Source organism: Ovis aries, chromosome 2 (genome assembly GCF_016772045.2).
Source record: "Ovis aries strain OAR_USU_Benz2616 breed Rambouillet chromosome 2, ARS-UI_Ramb_v3.0, whole genome shotgun sequence".
Classification (NCBI taxonomy): Eukaryota; Metazoa; Chordata; class Mammalia; order Artiodactyla; family Bovidae; genus Ovis; species Ovis aries.
The window spans coordinates 9,273,314-9,292,520 of NC_056055.1; the positions used below are offsets into that span (position 1 = coordinate 9,273,314).

The following is a 19,207-nucleotide window of genomic DNA, read 5'->3' on the forward strand; positions in this document are numbered from 1 at the left end:
GTCACTTGCGTGAAGTGGCACAGCTTATAAGCATTTGATTCAGGAAACTGGCTCATTCTGCAGGCTGCTGCAGCGGGAGGGGTATGGTCGCCAGCAGGCACTGGCACACTGCTTTTAGGCAGCTTTTGGATGTTGTCTACCACACATAGGCAGCTGCCCATGAAGAACAAAGACACATGGTTGCAGTCCCATTGGAGGCTGTCTCCCCAGCCGTCCGGTCCCTTTGAAGGTCCCTCTGCTGCTGTGATAGTGCTGAGTTGGGGTGCATATCCTGCCACACCTGAGATGCTTCATCTGCCCTTCTGGTGTTTTCTAAACCCTTTTGGTCCCTCCCAATTGATATGGAACCTCAGAGCCCCGAGGTTCAAGATCTGGTTCAAGGACCTGGTAGCAACCTCATTTTTCCTAAATATAGCAATGAACCAGAGGACATTCAAATTTAACTTGGGGCAGGGCCTTAGCAATCAGGGATTCCCTTCTGCTCACTGCTGCTGCTAAGTCACTTCGGTTGTGCCTGACTCTTTGCGATCGCATGGACTGTAGTCCGCCCGGCACTCTGTCCACGGGAGTCTCCAGGTAAGAATACTGGAGTGGGTTGCCATGCCCTCCTCCAGGGGATCTCCTTACCCAGGGATGGAACCCGCGTCTCTTATGTCTCTTGCATTGGCAGGTGGGTTCTTTACCACTAGCACCATCTAGGAACCCGCTCATTGCCAGCTGGCAAACCGAGGCCAGCAAGAGAAGGGCACAGCCCTTGACCACCCAGCAGAACACAATGGAGATATGCCTGAGTGTCTGTTTCACAACCAGAGTCCTTTCTAGTTTGCCTTGCTGTATAAGGCTGCTTGCTACTGAGGCTTGCCTGTGAGAGAAGCCACCAGTTCTGTGAAATGAATGGCCTGGGCACCTAACCGGGAACGAGAACCACATTATCCTCCAGATGGCCTGAGCCTCAGGGGTCAAGGTGGCAATGGTGAGTGAGTGAGACAGGCAGGTGGAAGGGCTTTCAGGGCGAGAAAGCGCCAGCCAACTCTCTTTAGGAATTAATCCTTCCATTCAGTCGGTTCATTTGCTCAGTTGTGTCCCACCTCTTTGCGACCCCATGGACTGCAGCATGCCAGGCTTCCCTGTCCTTCACCAGCTCCCGGAGTTTTCTCAGACTCATGTCCATCAAGTCAGTGATGCCATCCAACCATCTTATCCCCTGTTGTCCCCTTCGCCTCCTGCCAGGGACACCTTTTAAAAATAAGCAAATTGTTGTTTCTAAAAAAAAAGAGAGAGAGAGAGAAGCAGAAACTGCACTCCTAGACCTTCCCCTCCTCCCCACCTTCCCTGCCTGACACACACAGTTAAGTCAAAGTGCCATGGATGGAGCCCTCCTCACTGCATTCTAATGGCCCCAGCACCAGGACCGTGTTCCCAGAGCCTGTTTAGGTGTGGAAAGTGCTGTCTCAGGAATCCTGTTTTTCTGCAGTTTTGCCAGAAAAATAAGGCAGCAGTCTATGATGATATTCAAGCTCTCCAAGACCCAGTGAAAGCCCGCATTTACCCCCTGCCCCTAAAGAGCCAATATCAGAGGTTCTGGAATGGTCCAGGCTGGAGTGGCCTTCAGATTTTCTGGTCCCACAGGCTGGTGATGGGGAGACCGAGGTGCACAGAGGAAGCCACTTGCCCAGGGCTGGTTTCCTGTGTCTGGGCTGTGCCTCTGTGTCCCTTCCCATCTCGGGTTGCCAGGGTCCCCTTCTGCAGTGCGCTGGGGGCCGGCGGTGCATGGGAGACTCGGTGACCTGTCAGGCCCTCTCTGGCGCCAGCCTTCCCTCTTGTTCTCATCAAAGGCATTAACCTCCTCTCCATTCTCAAGGTTGCTGCTCGCCTATTTATAGAACTGACCAAGAAAACGCCACTATTGCCAGTGATACAGAATACAAATTGTGCACTGGGCGTTGATTTTCATTCTTTCAGACACCTTCTTTTTTTTTTTTTTCCAACTCCTTGGATAATGCTTTTCTATACCTGGTTTGCCTTCTCAATGCGGAGTCACTACTAGGAGAGGGAAGCGGGCTCTGCCACATGCTGACGCCCCCACTGTGTGCAGAAGCCCACCCTCTAGGTGTTCCATTTTACCCACAGGATTCTGAGAGGTGGGCATTGTCTGCGTGCCCCCCACCGCCCCGCCCACCAACGTGTGCTGCTTTGAGAGCAGAAGCAGCCAGCCTCAGTGACCCTGGACTCACAAGTGTCAGAGGCGACTTAAATCCAGTTCTGTCCAAATCCACAAGGTCCCGTTCTTTCCACTTGCCTTCCCCTGTCCCAAATTCCAGCTCAGGCTTCCAGATCTGATGAGGAAGGTGGCTGCACGGTGATGCCTGTGCATGTTATGGTTCCTTCGGAGGCCAAAAATCTGCTTTCTCACCCAGCCAGGGCAAGCAGGTTTTTCTGAGGACCTACTCTGGGCCTGGGCTTCACTACTGGCTCTGCGGATAAAGAATCCACGTGTAATGCGGGTGTTGCAGGAGATGCGAGTTCGATCCCTGGATCAGGAAGATCCCTTGAGGAGGACATGGCAACCCACTCCAGTATTCTTGCCTGGAGAATCCCATGGACAGGGGAGCCTGGGGGGCTACAGTCCACAGAGTCACAAAGAGTCAGACACGGCTGAAGCGGCTTCACAGGCAGGCGCACACTCTGGGCCCAGCAAAGCCTTGTCTCTCTTCAGGCCGCAGGTGCCCAGGTGCCCTGAAGATACACTCACATTGCTCTCTCCAGGCCCGGCACATGGTAGGCTCTTGGCCAGCCCTTGTGGAATGCGTGAGGGCTCAGACTCACCGTCTGTCCCAGGGAGGAAGCAGAGAAGAGGCAAGCCCTTCGAAGCAGTGTCAGAGCTGCAGCAGCGCCTTCGTGGAGGAGGGAGCCAGGGGCGGGGCAGAGGGGTCAAGAAGACCCCTCAAAGGCCACAGCGGCTTCCGTGGATGCTGTGTGCTAAATTCCAGCAAAAGCTTGCTTGGTCTCAGGCTTCCTCCATCCTGCGTCTTAAACTTCACAGAGATTTTATTTTTCCAATTGTTCTGTCAGGGGAGTCCCGAGGAATGGGAAAAGAACACTGTAAATCTTTCTTTGCTCATCTTCTCAGAAATCTTTTTTACAAGCAGGATTTTGGAGAGCTGCCATCTGCTCGTTATCCCTCTGCCCGGGGACTGGCATTTAACTGTGGGATCGAGGGGCCCTCCCAGCCCGACCTTCCTCCTCTGGAAGAGGTTCAGGTGTCAGAGTGTCCAGGCCTGTGGTCCAGTGTCCTTGTCCTGAAACTCTACCCAAGCAGGGCTCTCCACTGCCTCTGAAAGCCCCGCCCTTGACCCCTTTAGTCCATGGAAAGAACTGGGGGTCAGTACTACACAGTGCTCTGCAGGTTCAGAGAGTTAAGTGCCGCCCCCCCCTTTTATGCATATTGCTATTTTCTGATATTGAAAGCACTACGCCTTCCTTCTGGAACATTTGGAAGATATAGAAAAACAGGAAGAACAAAACAACCACCCATAATCCTGCCCCCCAGAGAGAAGGCCTGCTGGCATCTTGGCGCATTATTACCCCTCGGTTTCAATTTCTTTCCCCTGTGTAATTTTTCTCTTAACATAACTGAGATCACACTGTGAGACAGGATTTATATCCTCTGACCCCACTTAACATTAAAATCTATTACATTAAGATGCTTTGTAATGATTGTAAAATCTATCACATTAAAATTCTTTGTAATGATTGTAAATGTGATTTTAATGGCAGTATGAACTTACCCATGTGTAGGTACTATCATTGATACAAAATCCCCGGTTCTGGGGTGTGTTTGCTTGTTAATCCCAGTGCTGAATGACCACCTCCCAGAATAAAGGGCTTCATGTCAGTACAGGTGCATCATGGGAAAGCAGTATGGCTGCTCCCAGGGGGCAGAGTTTGGGTTCACCGCTCCCTGTGGTCCTTCCATCCCCGGCCTAGAAAGTGTCAAGTCACGGTGGTATCTACACTCAACATTAGTTGCTGTGGGAAAGGAATCCCTTACTAGCTGTGTGGGCAGGTCATTTCTCCTCCTTTACATCTCACATGCTAGTAAAGTAATGCTCAAAATTCTCCAAGCCAGGCTTCAGCAATACGTGAACCGTGAGCTCCCTGACGTTCAAGCTGGTTTTAGAAAAGGCAGAGGAACCAGAGATCAAATTGCCAACATCCACTGGATCATCAAAAAAGCAAGAGACTTCCAGAAAAACATCTATTTCTGCTTTATTGACTATGCCAAAGCCTTTGACTGTGTGGATCACAATAAACTGTGGAAAATTCTAAAAAAGATGGGAGTACCAGACCACCTAACCTGCCTCTTGAGAAATCTGTATGCAGGTCAGAAAGCAACAGTACGAACTGGACATGGAACAACAGACTGGCTCCAAATAGGAAAAGGAGTACATCAAGGCTGTATATTGTCACCCTGCTTATTTAACTTCTATGCAGAGTACATCATGAGAAACTCTGGACTGGAAGAAACACAAGCTGGAATCAAGATTGCCGGGAGAAATATCAATAATCTCAGATATGCTGATGACACCACCCTTATGGCAGAAAGTGAAGAGGAGCTAAAAAGCCTCTTGATGAAAGTGAAAATGGAGAGCGAAAAAGTTGGCCTAACCTCAACATTCAGAAAACGAAGATCATGGCATCTTGTCCCATCACTTCATGGGAAATAGATGGGGAAACAGTAGAAACAGTGTCAGACTTTATTTTTTTGGGCTCCAAAATCACTGCAGATGGTGACTGCAGCCATGAAATTAAAAGATGCTTACTCCTTGGAAGAAAAGTTATGAGCAACCTAGATAGTATATTCAAAAGCAGAGACATTACTTTGCCGACTAAGGTCCATCTAGTCAAGGCTATGGTTTTTCCTGTGGTCATGTATGGATGTGAGAGTTGGACTGTGAAGAAGGCTGAGCGCCGAAGAATTGATGCTTTTGAACTGTGGTGTTGAAGATGACTCTTGAGAGTCCCTTGGACTGCAAGGAGATCCAACCGATCCATTCTGAAGGAGATCGACCCTGGGATTTCTTGGAAGGAATGATGCTGAAGCTGAAGCTCCAGTACTTTGGCTACCTCATGCGAAGAGTTGACTCACTGGAAAAGACTCTGATGTTGGGAGGGATTGGGGGCAGGAGGAGAAGGGGACGACAGAGGATGAGATGGCTGGATGGCATCACTGACTCGACGGACGTGAGTCTGAGTGAACTCCGGGAGATGGTGATGGACAGGGAGGCCTGGTGTGCTGCGATTCATGGGGTTGCAAAGAGTCGGACATGACTGAGCGACTGAACTTACTTCAGCTGACTCATGGAATCCCTCCTCACCAAGATTGGATTCCATAAGGATTTCAGGAGATAAAGCATATCAGGTACACAGGAGAATGTCTCATACATACAGGCCTTTTATCATTATTAAGCTACCATTATTGCTGTTGGTCAATCACTAAGTCATGTGTGACTCTTTGCGACTCCATGGACTGTAGCACGCCAGGCTTCCCTGTCCTTCACTGTCTCCCGGAGCTTGCTCAAACTCATGTCCGTGGTGTCGATGATGCCATCCCACCATCTCATCCTCTATTTCCCCTTCTCCTCTTGCCCTCAATCTTTCCTAGAATCAGGGTCTTTTCCAATGAGTCAACTCTTCACATCAGGTGGCCAAAGTATTGGAGCTTCAGCTTCAGCATCAGTCATAATGAACATTCAGGGTTGATTTCCTTTAGGGTTGACTGATTTGATCTCCTCACTGTCCAAGGGACTCTCAAGAGTCTTCTTCAACACCACAGTTTGAAAGCATCAATTCTTCAGCGCTCAGCCTTCTTTATGGTTCAACTCTTACATCCATACATGACTACTGGAAAAACCATAACTCTGACTATATGCACCTTTGTTAGCAAAGTGATGTCTCTGCTTTTGAACACTCTGTCTAGGTTTGTCATAGCTTTTCTTCCAAGGAGCAAGTGTCCTTTAATTTTATGGCTGCAATTACCATCTGCAGTGATTTTGGAGCCCAAGAAAATAAAATCTGCCACTTTTTCCATTTTTTTCCCCTTCTCTTTGCCATGAAGTGATGGCCATTATTAGCAGTACTTTTCTCTCTTAACTCTCTATTGGGGTCGTCGAGGTCTTCCCCAGTTTCCGTAAGGGCTCGCGGGTTCAGCATATGGTTGTGCTAGTGGCTAAGATTTGTTACAGCGAAAGGGTACCCAGCACAGCGAGCGTGGAGAACGGCACCCAGGGCTGAACGGCAGGAAGCCAGGCACGCGCTCCCGCGCCCTCTCCCTACAGTCACGTGGGGTGGGCTTGATCCCGCCGGCACTGAGTCGCAACAACACGTGTGAAAGGTCTTCCAGGGACGCTCTTTAGAGACTCACACCAGGGGATTTTGATGTGGGAGCTGGTCATGTAGGCACCTCTGCCTGTACCCACATTCCAGACCACTACGTTGTTTGCACAAATAGTCCCGGCACGGTGAGCCTCCCATACCAAGTAAGGAATGGTGGGAACATTCAGATTCCATGTTCCCAGAGGTCAGCCCAGCAGGCCTTCAGAAGGACGCAGTTGTAGGCCTGCTCCATTAACTCTTCAGCAAAGATTTGCTGAGAGGTCCTATTTCTTGTGTTTGGACCACTTCAAGGTGAGGGGTGGGGTGGGGTGGGACAGATGTCCTCATTTCCATAGGACAAAACTGAGGGCTGGGAAAGGGAAGAGATGTAGGGGCTGGCTGCCTCCTCCGTGTGCAGGGTCCTAAGAGGAAGCAAGTTCTGAACAATCTCTCACGATCCCCTTTCCTGCTAACAGGTATCTCTCTCTCTCTCTCTAGGCTCTCAAGGGCTCCAAGAAGCTGGTGCTGTCGGTGTACTCAGCGGGGCGCATCCCCGGTGGCTACGTCACCAACCACATCTACACCTGGGTGGACCCCCAGGGCCGCAGCATCTCCCCACCTTCAGGCCTGCCCCAGCCCCACGGCAGCGCCCTGCGGCAGCATGAGGGTGACCGGAGGAGCACCCTGCGCCTCCTGCAAGGCGGGGATGAGAAAAAGGTGAGCCTTCTGGCCATGGCCTCGCGGGGCCTCCTGGAGATGGAGGGCTGGTGGGAATCGGGGTGGGGGAGCTGGCCACTGAGTTGCCATTCTCCTTGCCAAACCCAGAAAAGGGAAACTTCTTAGAGCCTGGAAGAAAGGCCTTGGTTTTGTAGGGGCTCTGGTCTTCATCTGCCTCAATTCCCTTGTTGTTCAGTTGCTCAGTTGTGTCCGACTCTTTGTGACTCCATGGACTGCAGCACGCCAGCTTTCCCCTGTCCTTTACCATCTCCCGCAGTTTGCTCAAATTCATGTCCATTGAGTCAGTGATGCCATCCCACCATCTCATCCTCTGTGTTCCCCTTCTCCTCCTGCCTTCAGTCTTTCCCAGCATCAGGGTCTTTTCTAACGAGTCAGCTCTTCGCATCAAGTGGCCAAAGTATTGGAGTTTCAGCTTCAGCATCAGTCCTTCCAATGTATATTCAGGGTTGATTTCCTTTAGGGTTGACTGGTTTGATTTCCTTGCAGTCCAAGGGACTCTCAAGAGTCCCGCACCACAGTTGGAAAGCATCAGTTCTCCATGGCAGAGTAGAGGGAACCCTCTAGGCTTGGGGGGCTGCTCCGTTCTCCCTCTGCCGTCTTCTGTGATATTGCCCCCTATGGTTGAAGCCTAGTCTTCATGTAGCCCCGAGAGTGGACAGAAGAGGACGATGGAAGTGGAAGAGAGGACGCTCAGATGGTCCGCACTAGCGATGGTTTAACTCCTCAGTGCCCCAGATCCAGGCATGTGGCCACGTGCCACATGCAGCTGCCAGGACTCCAAGCCTCACGGGGCACCTTTTGCAATGTGGGTCTCGGGTTGTAAGGAATGGAAACTGGTCCTGGTCACCTTCTACAAAGTCAGAATTGGCTGGCAGTGTGTGGGCAGGCCCAGAACTGAAGCTGAGGCTCAGGATGCAGCCCCCAGGAAGAAAGGGGTCCCCGTGTTTTCCATTCTCCGCATCCTTTCGCTGAAGATTCGTGTACTGGGGAGGGAGCACCTGATTGGCTGGCAGGAAGGTGCCTTTGATTGACAGAAACACCAGTACTGTGGCTGGTGGGGGATGGGTTGTAGCCCAAAGCTCCATGGGATGCTGTAACCCGAAGAAGAGGGCAGGGGCCTCAATGCCCTCTACAGAACCTTCCTTCCCCAAGACCATGATTGTTTCTTTAATAAAATTGAGAAAGGACTGAGAGATGGTCCCCCGTGATTTTTAAGGTTAATTCGGGTGCTGTTTGCATTGCACCCTTTCGTTGCCCCTGGGACCAAGGAAGTCCTTCCTATAAGCAGCTCTCTGATGTTTGAAGACCTTGGCACAGCTTGGGGCTCTGAGCCAAGCGCCTTCCCTCTGGAGACTCTTTCTTAGCTCTCCTTTCCTGTCGATAAGACCATAACATTTATTTAATGTGTTTTGTGTTCTTTGCTCAAATATCAGTATGCTGGGTCCAGCAGAGGTGGCGGGGGTTTCCGCCAGCAGAGAGGCAGCGGTGTGGCCAGTTAGTGTGCACCACCAGCGCCTGCCTGGGCTTCTTCAAGGGGGCCAAGGCTGGTTGGCCGCAGAAAGGAGCTCGTGCCCGCCTCCCCGCCAGGCACTGTTGTTCTCTGTTGTCCGTCACGAGAAAGCTTCACAGGCTGTGGCACTGAGTCATTTTCAAGGCCAGACTTCCAGGGCTGGGCAGAGAACTTGTTGTATCTTTTTCTCAAGGCTTCGCTCTGGAGCGCATGATCTTAGGGTAGTAATTATGATCAGGGGAGAGCTCGCCATGTGCTGGCTTGTACTTACAGCATCTTCCTGAATCCTTGTGGTTGCTCTATGGGGTAGGTGTCGTTAGCAACATTTTGGAGATGCAGAATCCAAGACTCAGGTGCCGTGGCAACTAGGATCCATTGAGTGAGTCAGCCCATGCTTAGTGAGCACCTGCGGTATACCTGGTGCTGTCATGGGAGATGGGAATGGAGAAATGGACAGGAGACAAGAAGCCCTGCCCTGGGGAAGCTACTGGTGAGTTTGGAGGTCATAGGAGGAATGAGATGATAGTCCAGAAATGGGCATATGTGAACAAGATAATTAAGATGGTGAGGCTTGATGGAAGGAAATAAAATCAGGAAGGGTGATGGAGAGTAATGGGGAGTGAGCCCCTGTTTCAGATGAGGTAGGCTGGGAGGGTCTGTCTGAGGAGGTGACTTCTGAGCTGAGACCGAGAGGAAGATGGAGCTGCTGTGTATCATTCTGAGCGCTGAAAATGCCAGGGGGCTAGGACAGCATGTGCAAAGGCCCTGAGGTGGGAGTAAATGTGGCATCTTCAAGGCTTAGAGAAAAGGACCCTGGCACTGGAATTGAATGGGTGGGAAGGTTGGGAGGATGTGAGGTGCCCTGTGCGTGTCTTGGAATAACTTATATAGGAATGTAGAAGGCAGAAGGGCTTCCCAGGTGGCGCTAGAGGCCAGTGCAGGAGATGCAAGCGTCGTGGGTTTGATCCCTGTGTCAGGAAGATCCCCTGAAGGAGGAAATGGCAACCTACTCCAGTATTCTTATCGGGAGAAGAGGAGCCTGGCAGACTATAGTCCATAGGGTTGCAAAGAGTCGAACACAACTGAAGTGACTGAGAGTGCACGAACGTGTGTGTGCAGAAGGCAGAAGCTGAGACAATCAGGCTCCAGCGGGAACACAGACAGTTCGGAAGGCAGGAAATGCCGTGACCCACACCGGAGAAGCTCCTCCATTGTCCCGTTCCTCTTCCTGCTGGTGCAGTGTGGAGCCCCTGTCTTCCCACTGAGGACGGGCATAGGGGAAATGTCTCCGGAGCCCTCACTTTTGGCTCCTTGGCCCGATTCTCTTCTCTCCAGCGGCCTGGTCCCATCCAGTATTCCAGATAGCCACCCCAGACTCTGGACTTCCCATGCCAAACTTCAAAAAGCCTAACCTCAACCCAAGTGGGGACACACCTCCTAGGCAAATAAGTTCTCAGGGCAACAGTGATAATATCACTGGTAGTGACATTATCCTTGCAAGCCGCTCAACTGTCCACCGAAGCTAGTTCTGATTTTGCAGCCCTTCCTAGTAAGGCTCTTCTCTACACTGGAGTGTGAGAACCAGCCCAGAGGCTGCAGGAAGGAACAGAAGGGAAGAGCACAGGTAACTCCCGCGAGAATCAGGCCTGTCTGCTGTCAAGTCACAGTCACATGCTCAGAGGTGAATAGGGGGGCAGAGTTGTTCATCATTCCAGCTTCCCATTCTGTGTTGACCCCTCGTCTCTATAGTACAGATGTAGTCTCTGTATGAAAACACCTAGGACAGATCTGTTGTGGGGGTTAGACGGGATCATGTTGGCATGACAGGAAGAGTAAGACACTGGATCCAGACTGCTTGGCTTCAAATCCTGACCCCACCACTTGCCAGCTGTGTGACCTTGGAGAAGTTACATAACCTCTCTGAGCCTTAACCTCCTCTTCTATAAAATGGAGACAATGGTAGGGCCTCCTCTCCCCACCACTGCTTCTGTGCTTTGGTGCACTCACCGTGCCTGAATCAGGGCCTGGCACAGTGTACATGCTTCATTTCAGTTCAGTTCAGTCGTTCAGTCGTACTTGACTCTTTGCGACCCCATGAACCGGAGCACTCCAGGCCTCCCTGTCCATCACCAACTCCTGGAGTCCACCCAAACTCATGATGCCATCCAACCACCTCATCCTCAGTTGCCCCCTTCTCCTCCTGCCCTCAGTCTTTCCCAGCATCAGGGTCTTTTCAAATGAGTCAGCTCTTCGCATCAGGTGGCCAAAGTATTGGAGTTTCAGCTTCAACATCAGTTCTTCCAATGAACACCCAAGACTGATCTCCTTTAGGATGGACTGGTTGGATCTCCTTGCAGTCCAAGGGACTCTCAAGAGTCTTCTCCAACACCACAGTTCAAAAGCATCAATTCTTTGGTGCTCAGCTTTCTTTATAGTCCAACTCTCATATCCATACATGACCGCTGGAAAAACCATAGCCTTGACTAGTCAGAAGTATTAATTGCATGAGTGACTGTTTTAAAATGTAGGACTCAAATGTCCCCTACTGCCCACCTCTGACCAGGGTCACTGAGCCAGGGCCCCAATCTGGGCTAAGCAGGAAGATCCTCTGAAGCAGCAGCAGCTCTTCTCTCCCCCAAGCTCATGCCTTCAGCAACTGCAGAGACAAGGTGGGACCCGCCCCTTTGGTTCAGGCTGGGAACCATCTGGGTACGGAAGGAGAGGAGGGTTTGGAACTGGGTCTGAAGTCCGTATAAGGAAAACCTACAGTGCTCCTCCCATGTTTCTCCCTTACCATCACACTCACGGTGCTCTGACACCAGATGTGTGCAGGTTTTTTGCACCAAGTAATTCTCTGAAACACCAGCTGGGTGTCTTATAATTTAACTCAATTCTGACACGCTCTTCCTGGAGACAGTGTCCAGTCGCACAGGTTAAAGAATCAGTCGGACGGAACAGCACCACCCCCCCGCCCCCGCCCCACTCCAGATGCCAGTGGCAAGTTTAGTTTGTCACCCGTGCATCTGACCTATTGGCATAACTCAGAGGCTTCCATGAGCCTGTCTCAGCTTTGATTAATTTGCTAAAATGACTCATGGAACTCAGGTAGATAGTCTACTTACTGTTTACCAGTCTATCGTAAAGGACATGATAAAGATGAACATCCAGACGGAAGGGATGCATAGGGCAGGGTATGTGGGAGGGTTTCAGAGCTTCCACGCCCCTTCCGGATGTACCACACTCCCCATACCTCCACCTGCTCACTGAGCCGGAAGCTCTCTGAACCCCATACAACTGGGATTTTTATGGAGCCTTCATCATATGGGCATGACCAGTTATTAACTCCATTTCCAGTGCTTCTTCCATCTCTGGAGAATGGGGAAGATAGAGTTTCCAGCAGGTAATTGAAGCAGATGGGGGTGGTGTTGAAAATTCCAAGCTTCTGATCATGGCTGGGTCTTTCTGGTGACCAGATGCCTTCCAGACGCCTGGTCAGAGTTGCCTTATGAGAACAGAAGATGCTCCTAGTGGTCTTATCACTTAGGAATCTACAAAGTTTCTGGAGCTTATTGCCAGAAAGGAGGACAAAGACAAAAAATATATATTTCGTAGTATAAATCACAGTATTACCCCTGGTTTCAGAACTCCCTGACTGTGTGACCTTGGATGAGTCACCTGACCTTGGGTGAGTCACTTAAGCTTCCCTAGCCGTGATTTGGGGGTGATCACAGGAGCCACATGGGGCTGTTTCAAGAATCAATAAATCATGTGCACAGAGGATGGTGCCTGGGACACAGTAATTCATGGCAGCAACAACCATCATTTATCCATCACTGCCCACCTGCCAGGTATACCTTTCATATCTTTTTTTGGCTCCCAAATATTTATGGACGTCATCTCCCCGGGCTGTTCACATTGCTTCCTTGGGGTTCTAAGCGGGGTTGGGGGGTGTTGGGAAGAAGGATGGCAGTGCCTGCCCCAGCTAGGCTGTGTGGCTCTCATTTCACTGATGGGGAAACTGAAGATCAGAAAAGCAATGGGCCTTGCCCCAGAGTTACCCAGGAGTAAAGGGCAGAACCAGGATGTGAACTCAGTCCTCTGGGCGGCAATACCGCGAGCTGGTTAAACGGCTGGGCTCTGCCAGCTGCCAGCTCTTTGATCTTGGCCAGGCCATTTCACCTCTCCAGCCTCAGTCTCCTTATCTGGGAACAGGATGACAAGAGAAACCGCAGAGGAGGAAAGAGAGCTAAAGGAGGTAAGGTGTGTGAAGTGCGGAGTAGGGATTTAGGAAAGACGCAGCACATTCAGGAACCAACTGGCTTAATGCGTTATCATTTTTATATTCTTATTATTGGCCTGCATGGTCTCCTTTTCACTGTGCCAGGCTGCCGCTCACATAGTGAGCGCCCCTTCCCTTAGAGGAGTTCTGTTTCCTGCCAAGCGCGGGTGGGGTTGCCAGCAGGTGATTGATGCAGACAGCCTGCTGTGGGCAGGTCTGTTATTACAGTCCTGTGATGAAGACTCTGTCTTATTCCCATGCAAAGGATTTATGGGGAAGTGACTGGCAAGCCGTGGGGTTTGTTTTCATCTTTAGCATTCAAAGGGGGAACACAGCCATCCGTGTGCCCCCGGGTTCCTTTCTGCTCTCTCCCCCACAATCCTCGTGGTCAGTTTGGACTTGAGTCTGTCTTCTCCAGGACCTCCCCCTGACCAGTAGGGGACCGGCTATGTGACCCTGGGCAAGTTCCTTCCCCCCTGATCTCCAGAACAGGGGATTGAAGAATGAAGGGAGGTGACAGATGTAAGGGACGCCTGATGGGTGCAGAGCCCCTGATAACTGTCACATGAATGACTTTTCGGAAAGAGATAGCCAGTTGAAGGGCTTCCCAAACTGACTCCATGACATTCGCCCTCCGCCTCCTGTGAGCAGTCACACTGTGCTCTCTTTGGGTCCCTTACATGCCACTGGGTCTTAACTTATTTTGGGGTGTTTTCTGTCCTTTTGGGGGGTAGGTTTTCAGCTGTTCTGCTTCTCCGGTGGCTCAGACAGTAAAGAATCTGCCTGCAATGCGGGAGACCTGGGTTCGATCCCTGGGTCAGGAAGATCCCCTAGAGAAGGGAATAGCAACCCCCTCCAGTATTCCTGCCTGGAGCATCCCATGGACAGCGGAGCCTGGCAGGGTACAGTCCATGGTGTTCCAAAGAGTCAGACATGACTGAGCAACTAGCACTTTCAACTGTTTGGCCACTTCTTTTTGTAAGTGGCCAAGCACACCAGTCTCCCTCTTGGATCCTGAGGCTTCTGCGCCAGCCTCTTGCCAAACCCCCTCAGCCTCCCCCTCCTCCCCCAGCGCTTCCTGCTCCAGCCACCATGCCTCCCTTCTCCGGTTCTTCGTGAAGGATGTCACTTCTCCAGGAAGCTCCCCTGCCATCCAACCCCCCCCCCCATCTCCAGACAGGGCCATTGCTCCTTCTCTGCACCCACATGGTCCCCAGGTTGCCCCATCCGGCTCTGATCTGGTCTCTCTGCCCCTCAGGACTCGGCGCCCTTGGGGCAGACCTGTGTCTGGGTCATCTCCACATCCCTGGCCTGGCACTGGGTCTGCACTCGGTGGGCACTTCCCGTGTTTGTGAAATGAAGGGCTGCTGAAGCGATTCTGCCGTGGCCTGGAGGATGGGTGGCAGAGCAGGGTACCCCCAGGGAGGCAGGAGACCAGGCCCCTGGCAGGCGGGGCACCCTAGGGGTGGCCTGCCAGGTGGTGGGCCCCAGATCCTGGACTTGGCCTGGATCTTCAGACCAGAGGACAGGAGGTGGGGGAGCTGGGTGGAGGCCTTGGGCCTGACAGGCACTCCTTGACTGAAGGGTGTGAAGTCAAGGGCGGCCAGTGGGGGCCAAGAGAGGCCGTGGCCCCTGTGGTGTAAGGGAAACATGAAAGCCTGGGGTGTCAATACCGGGGGGTCCCTAGAGGTCATTTCCTCAGGGCCTTCCCTTTGCTTCACTTTGCCTGTGACCCAGGAAGGGAGAGAGACTTCCCCACGTTGCTCAGTGAGTCGGGGGCAGAGATGGGGCAGAAACCAGAACGTTCCAGGACACCTTGCAAGCCCGAGTAGGTGTGCCCTTCAGAGTATGGGAGGGGGCTCTTCAGGCCGCCGCCCCCGTGCCCAAAGTTCCCGGTGCCCTCCAGGCCCTCCGACGCTGTCTCCTCTCCCTCCGCAGGTGAACCTGGTGCTGGGGGACGGCCGGTCCCTGGGCCTCACCATCCGCGGGGGAGCGGAATACGGCCTGGGCATTTACATCACCGGCGTGGACCCGGGCTCCGAAGCAGAGAGCAGCGGGCTCAAGGTGAGAGACCCCTGACTCCAGGGAGAGGGGTGGGGCACCATGCTGCAGTCCTGAGAGAGAGGGAGGGAAGGTTCCTATGTGTGGAACTCTGGGCCTCTGATTGCAATGTGACGTCCGGCAGAGCGGTCAGCACCCCGCCCCAAGGACCTGTCCCAGCCAGGAGCCCTCCCCTGGCTCCACGACTCTCCTTCACAGCTCACAGTTCAGGACACCTCACCCCCCTGCTCCCATGCCCCGAGTTCTCCTAGTGATCCTCCCACAGAGCACCCTCCCACATGCTGAGGGCAGCAGGCCAGCCTGAGCTCTTCGAGACTGCTGTTTTGCAAACACCGGTGACGGCCCTGACTTCAGGGTTTATTGCGGCACCTGGAGAGGGAAGAGGAGAGGCAGCTGTGGGCTGGGATGGGGTTGCGTCGGGCAGCTTCAGGGCTGGCATTCAGTCCAGGGCAACCAACAGTTAGCTCTCATCTTGAAGAGGGCCAGCTGCGTGCCCAGCATTCGTCCTTGATGTCACACATATCATCTCCCTGAACCATATCCTGCCCTGTGGGGTGGGATGTTCTTATCCACGTTGTCCAGTTGGGGAAACTGAGGCTGTAGAGGTTAAACAGACTTGTCCAAGGTCATGCAGCTGATGGCGTGCAGAGCAGGGTTTGAGCCCAGCAGCCTTAGCTCCAAAGCCCATGGGCTTAACCACTACACTGTATGCCCCACTGGGGAGGGCCAGGAACTGCCCCAGGGCTTTGGGGGGTGAGGGGGTGGGGGGGGGAGTGGGGATGGGTGGGGGGGGGGTGGTGAGGTGGAGACTGTGTTACACTGGACCCAGACACAGATCCCTTAGATAAACAGCAGCATGCTCTGCGGCTGAATCCTGTGGCCAGGGGTGCTATGGCGGCAGTGACCTTGAGTACGGGTGGCATTTGAGCCAAGTCCGCTGGACGAGATGCTGTGCGTGAAGGGGCTGCACTGCAGGGCTTTCTGGCTGAAGGAGCCATGTGGTTTGACCATGTGTGACCCGATGGGCGACTAGCCACGTGTGAGGCTGGGGAAGAAGGCAGGAGATGAGATTGTGTCTTCGTAACAAAGGGCCTGAGTGCTCCACTGACCCGGGGAAGCTGGTTCTCCATATGGATAAGAAGAAGGGTCACGGTGGGTCCGAGCGGGGGCCAGGAGACTGCCCCCACTCCCTCCACCGTGACGTGGCTCAAGGGGATTCTCTTAGGAAACAACACGATGAGACCAGCTCTGCGTCTGGAGTCCGGGCCCCAGTGTTGCTGCTTTTGTTGTCGTAGCCTGTGACCTTGGAGAATCCCTCCACCTCAATTTCCCTTCCCCTTCCCAGATAATGATAATATACAGCATCTCTTTCTCAGAAAAAAATGAGGAATACACTCGATGGCATTAATGATAAAGGTTAAAATTATTGTGTGTCTGTGTTACAGGCTGAATGTGTTCCTCCCAAAATCATACCTTGAAACTCTAACTCCTGAAGTGATGATAGTAGAAGGTGAGGTCTTTGGAAGGTGATTAGGTTATAAAGGTGTAGCCCCATGGATGGATTTAGACTAGCATTGACATATATACGCTGCTGCTGCTGCTGCTGCTGCTGCTGCTGCTAAGTCCCTTCAGTTGTGTCTGACTCTGTGCGACCCCATAGACGGCAGCCCACCAGGCTCCCCCGTCCCTGGGATTTTCCAGGCAAGAACACTGGAGTGGGTTGCCATTTCCTTCTCCAATGCAGGAAAGTGAAAAGTGAAAGTGAAGCCGCTCAGTCATGTCCAACTCTTAGGGACCCGCATGAACTGCAACCTACCAGGCTTCTCCGTCTATGGGATTTTCCAGGCAAGAATACTGGAGTGAGGTGCCATTGCCTTCTCCCATATATATGCTACCATACCTAAAAAGCAGAGACATTACTTGGCCGACAAAGGTCCGCCTCATCAAAGCTATGGTTTTTCGAGTAGTCGTGTATGGATGTGAGAGTGGGCCATAAAGAAAGCTGAGCACAGAAGAATTGATGCTTTTGAACTGTGGTGTTGGAGAAGACTAAACTGAACCAATGTGTAAAACAGATAGCTGGTGGGAAGCTGCTGTATAGCACAGGAAACTGCTTGGTGCTTTGTGATGACCTAGAGGGGTGGGAAGCAGGTGCGGGGGAAAGAGGTTTAGAGGGAGGCATATATGGATACATATGGTGGATTCATGTTGTTGTGCAACAAAACTAACACAGCAGTAACAAAGCAGTTATTTGTTGCTGTTGTTCAGTAGCTAGCTAAGTCGTGTCTGACTCTTTGTGACCCCGTGGACTGCAGCACGCCAGGCTTCCCTGTCCTTCACCATCTCCCGGAGCTTGCTCAAACTCATGCCCATTGAGTCAGTAATGCCCACCAACCATCTCATCCTCTGTCACCTCCTTCTCCTCCTGCCCTCCGTCTTTCCCAGCATCAGTCAGCTCTTCACATCAGGTGGCCAAACTATTGGAGCTTCAGCTTCAGCATCAGTCCTTCCCATGAATATTCAGGACTGATTTCCTTTAGGATTGACTGGTTTGATCTCCTTGCAGTCCTAGGGACTCTCAAGAGTCTTCTCTAGCACCACTGTTCGAAAGCATCAATTCTTCAGCACTCAGCCTTCTTTATGGTCCGCTTCTCACATCCTTTACGTGACTACCATAGCTTTGATTAAACAGACGTTTGTCAACAAAGTGATGTCTTTGCTTCTGAATATGCCGTCTAGGTTTGTCATAGCTTTTCTTCCGAGGAGCAAGCATCTTTTAGTTTCGTGGTTGCAGTCACCATCTCTGGGCCTTGGTTTCCCAGTCTGGGCCGTAAGCAGTTGAACAGTTGGGCAGGCAGATCTCTGGGACTATCTCTGGCTGGGGAGCACCAGCGGGTGCCCAGGCACAGGACCGTGATCTATTCTCCTTCACCTGCAGGCTCCGGTACCCACAGAGAGATGCCAAAGTAGGTGACCTGCTGGCAGATCCTTTGGCAGGCAGGAAGAAGTAGGCATTAATGCAGGAAGTGGGGATCCCTGGCTGCCCCTCCTTCGCTTCCTTGCGCGTGATCAGCACATATATACTGAGGACTCCTGGATGCCAGACACTGTACTTGCCCTGTGGCTTCTGAGCTGAGAAAGATAGACACAGTCCCTGCCCCCCAAGAGTTGATTTTCTAGTGGGAAGACAAGGGGCAGGGGGAATAAGTTTCACGACTATGTATTTAATTGCAGTAAATACCAAGATGTGATAAATACCAAGATGGCAAAGCACATGGAACTCTCAGTGTCTGGGGGTAGATATCCAGGAAGACTTCCTGGAGAAAGAAACATTTCCGTGGAAATTTGAAAGGAAAAAGATGAATTATGTGAAGGAGAAAGGAGAATTTGGGGCAGAAAGGATACCTAACGCTGAGTCCCTGAAGCGGAAAGAAGTATTCTAGGATGCAAAGGAAGGCTGGTGTTGGCTGAATGCAGAAAGCCAGGTGGGGAGAAGGTGCCAGACCATGCTGAGGAGGCAAATAGCCAGATCACACAGGTCATATAATGCACACAAGACTCTGCAGCCGTAAAAAAATGATGCTCGAGATCTTCAGTTATTACTATGGAAGGATGTCCGCGGTGTGTTATTCAATGGAAAACAGGCTGCCAAACCACGTGTCTATAGGATCTCATGCATATTGTATACATATGCAAAAACATATCCAGAGAACCATCTACAGCAGCACACACCAAGATGTCAATAGTGGTTATCCTGAGGTGATAAGATTATGGATGATTTTCATTTTATTCTTTACATCCTTATACAGTGTCTGAATGGAACAAATGCTACTTTTATAATCATGGAAGCAGCAACAGGAAAATGACTTCCGTTTTGAAACAAGGCAGAAGAAAAATATCCCGTAGAAGTTTTTCAGTTACTTTAGTCTGCTTCTCAGTTGCAGGCAATCAGAAGCTTTATTTGCTCCTAAAATGCCTCCCTTCAGTGAAGGCCCTTCCATCCCCACTGTAGTAAAACATTTTATCAGTATATTCCCTGGCACTATTGGACTTTCCCCTCCCAGGGCCCTCACATATGCTAACACCTGCCTACACTCACTCGAACATCCAGGACTGATTAATTCTGTTTTATTGCCAGTGCATTTTCCATGTAATTAAGCATATTGAAATGGAATAAAGGGGTTTGGCTGTGTGGGTGGTGGAGCCAAGAACAAACTTTATTTGTAAATAGGGCTCCTTGCCAC

At 51.6% G+C, this 19,207-nt stretch overlaps 1 protein-coding gene across 3 annotated transcripts in view; it reads left to right on the forward strand.

The window, feature by feature from the left end:
- The window catches only part of WHRN (whirlin), a 91,349-nt gene that overhangs the window by 21,759 nt on the left and 50,383 nt on the right, over positions 1-19,207 (forward strand). For all 3 annotated transcript variants that reach the window (XM_042242825.1, XM_027964085.2, XM_042242826.1), the window contains exons 2-3: positions 6,874-7,092; positions 14,841-14,966. In XM_042242825.1, the coding sequence (XP_042098759.1) occupies positions 6,874-7,092; positions 14,841-14,966 (345 nt within the window). The remainder of the gene's footprint in view (positions 1-6,873; positions 7,093-14,840; positions 14,967-19,207) is intronic.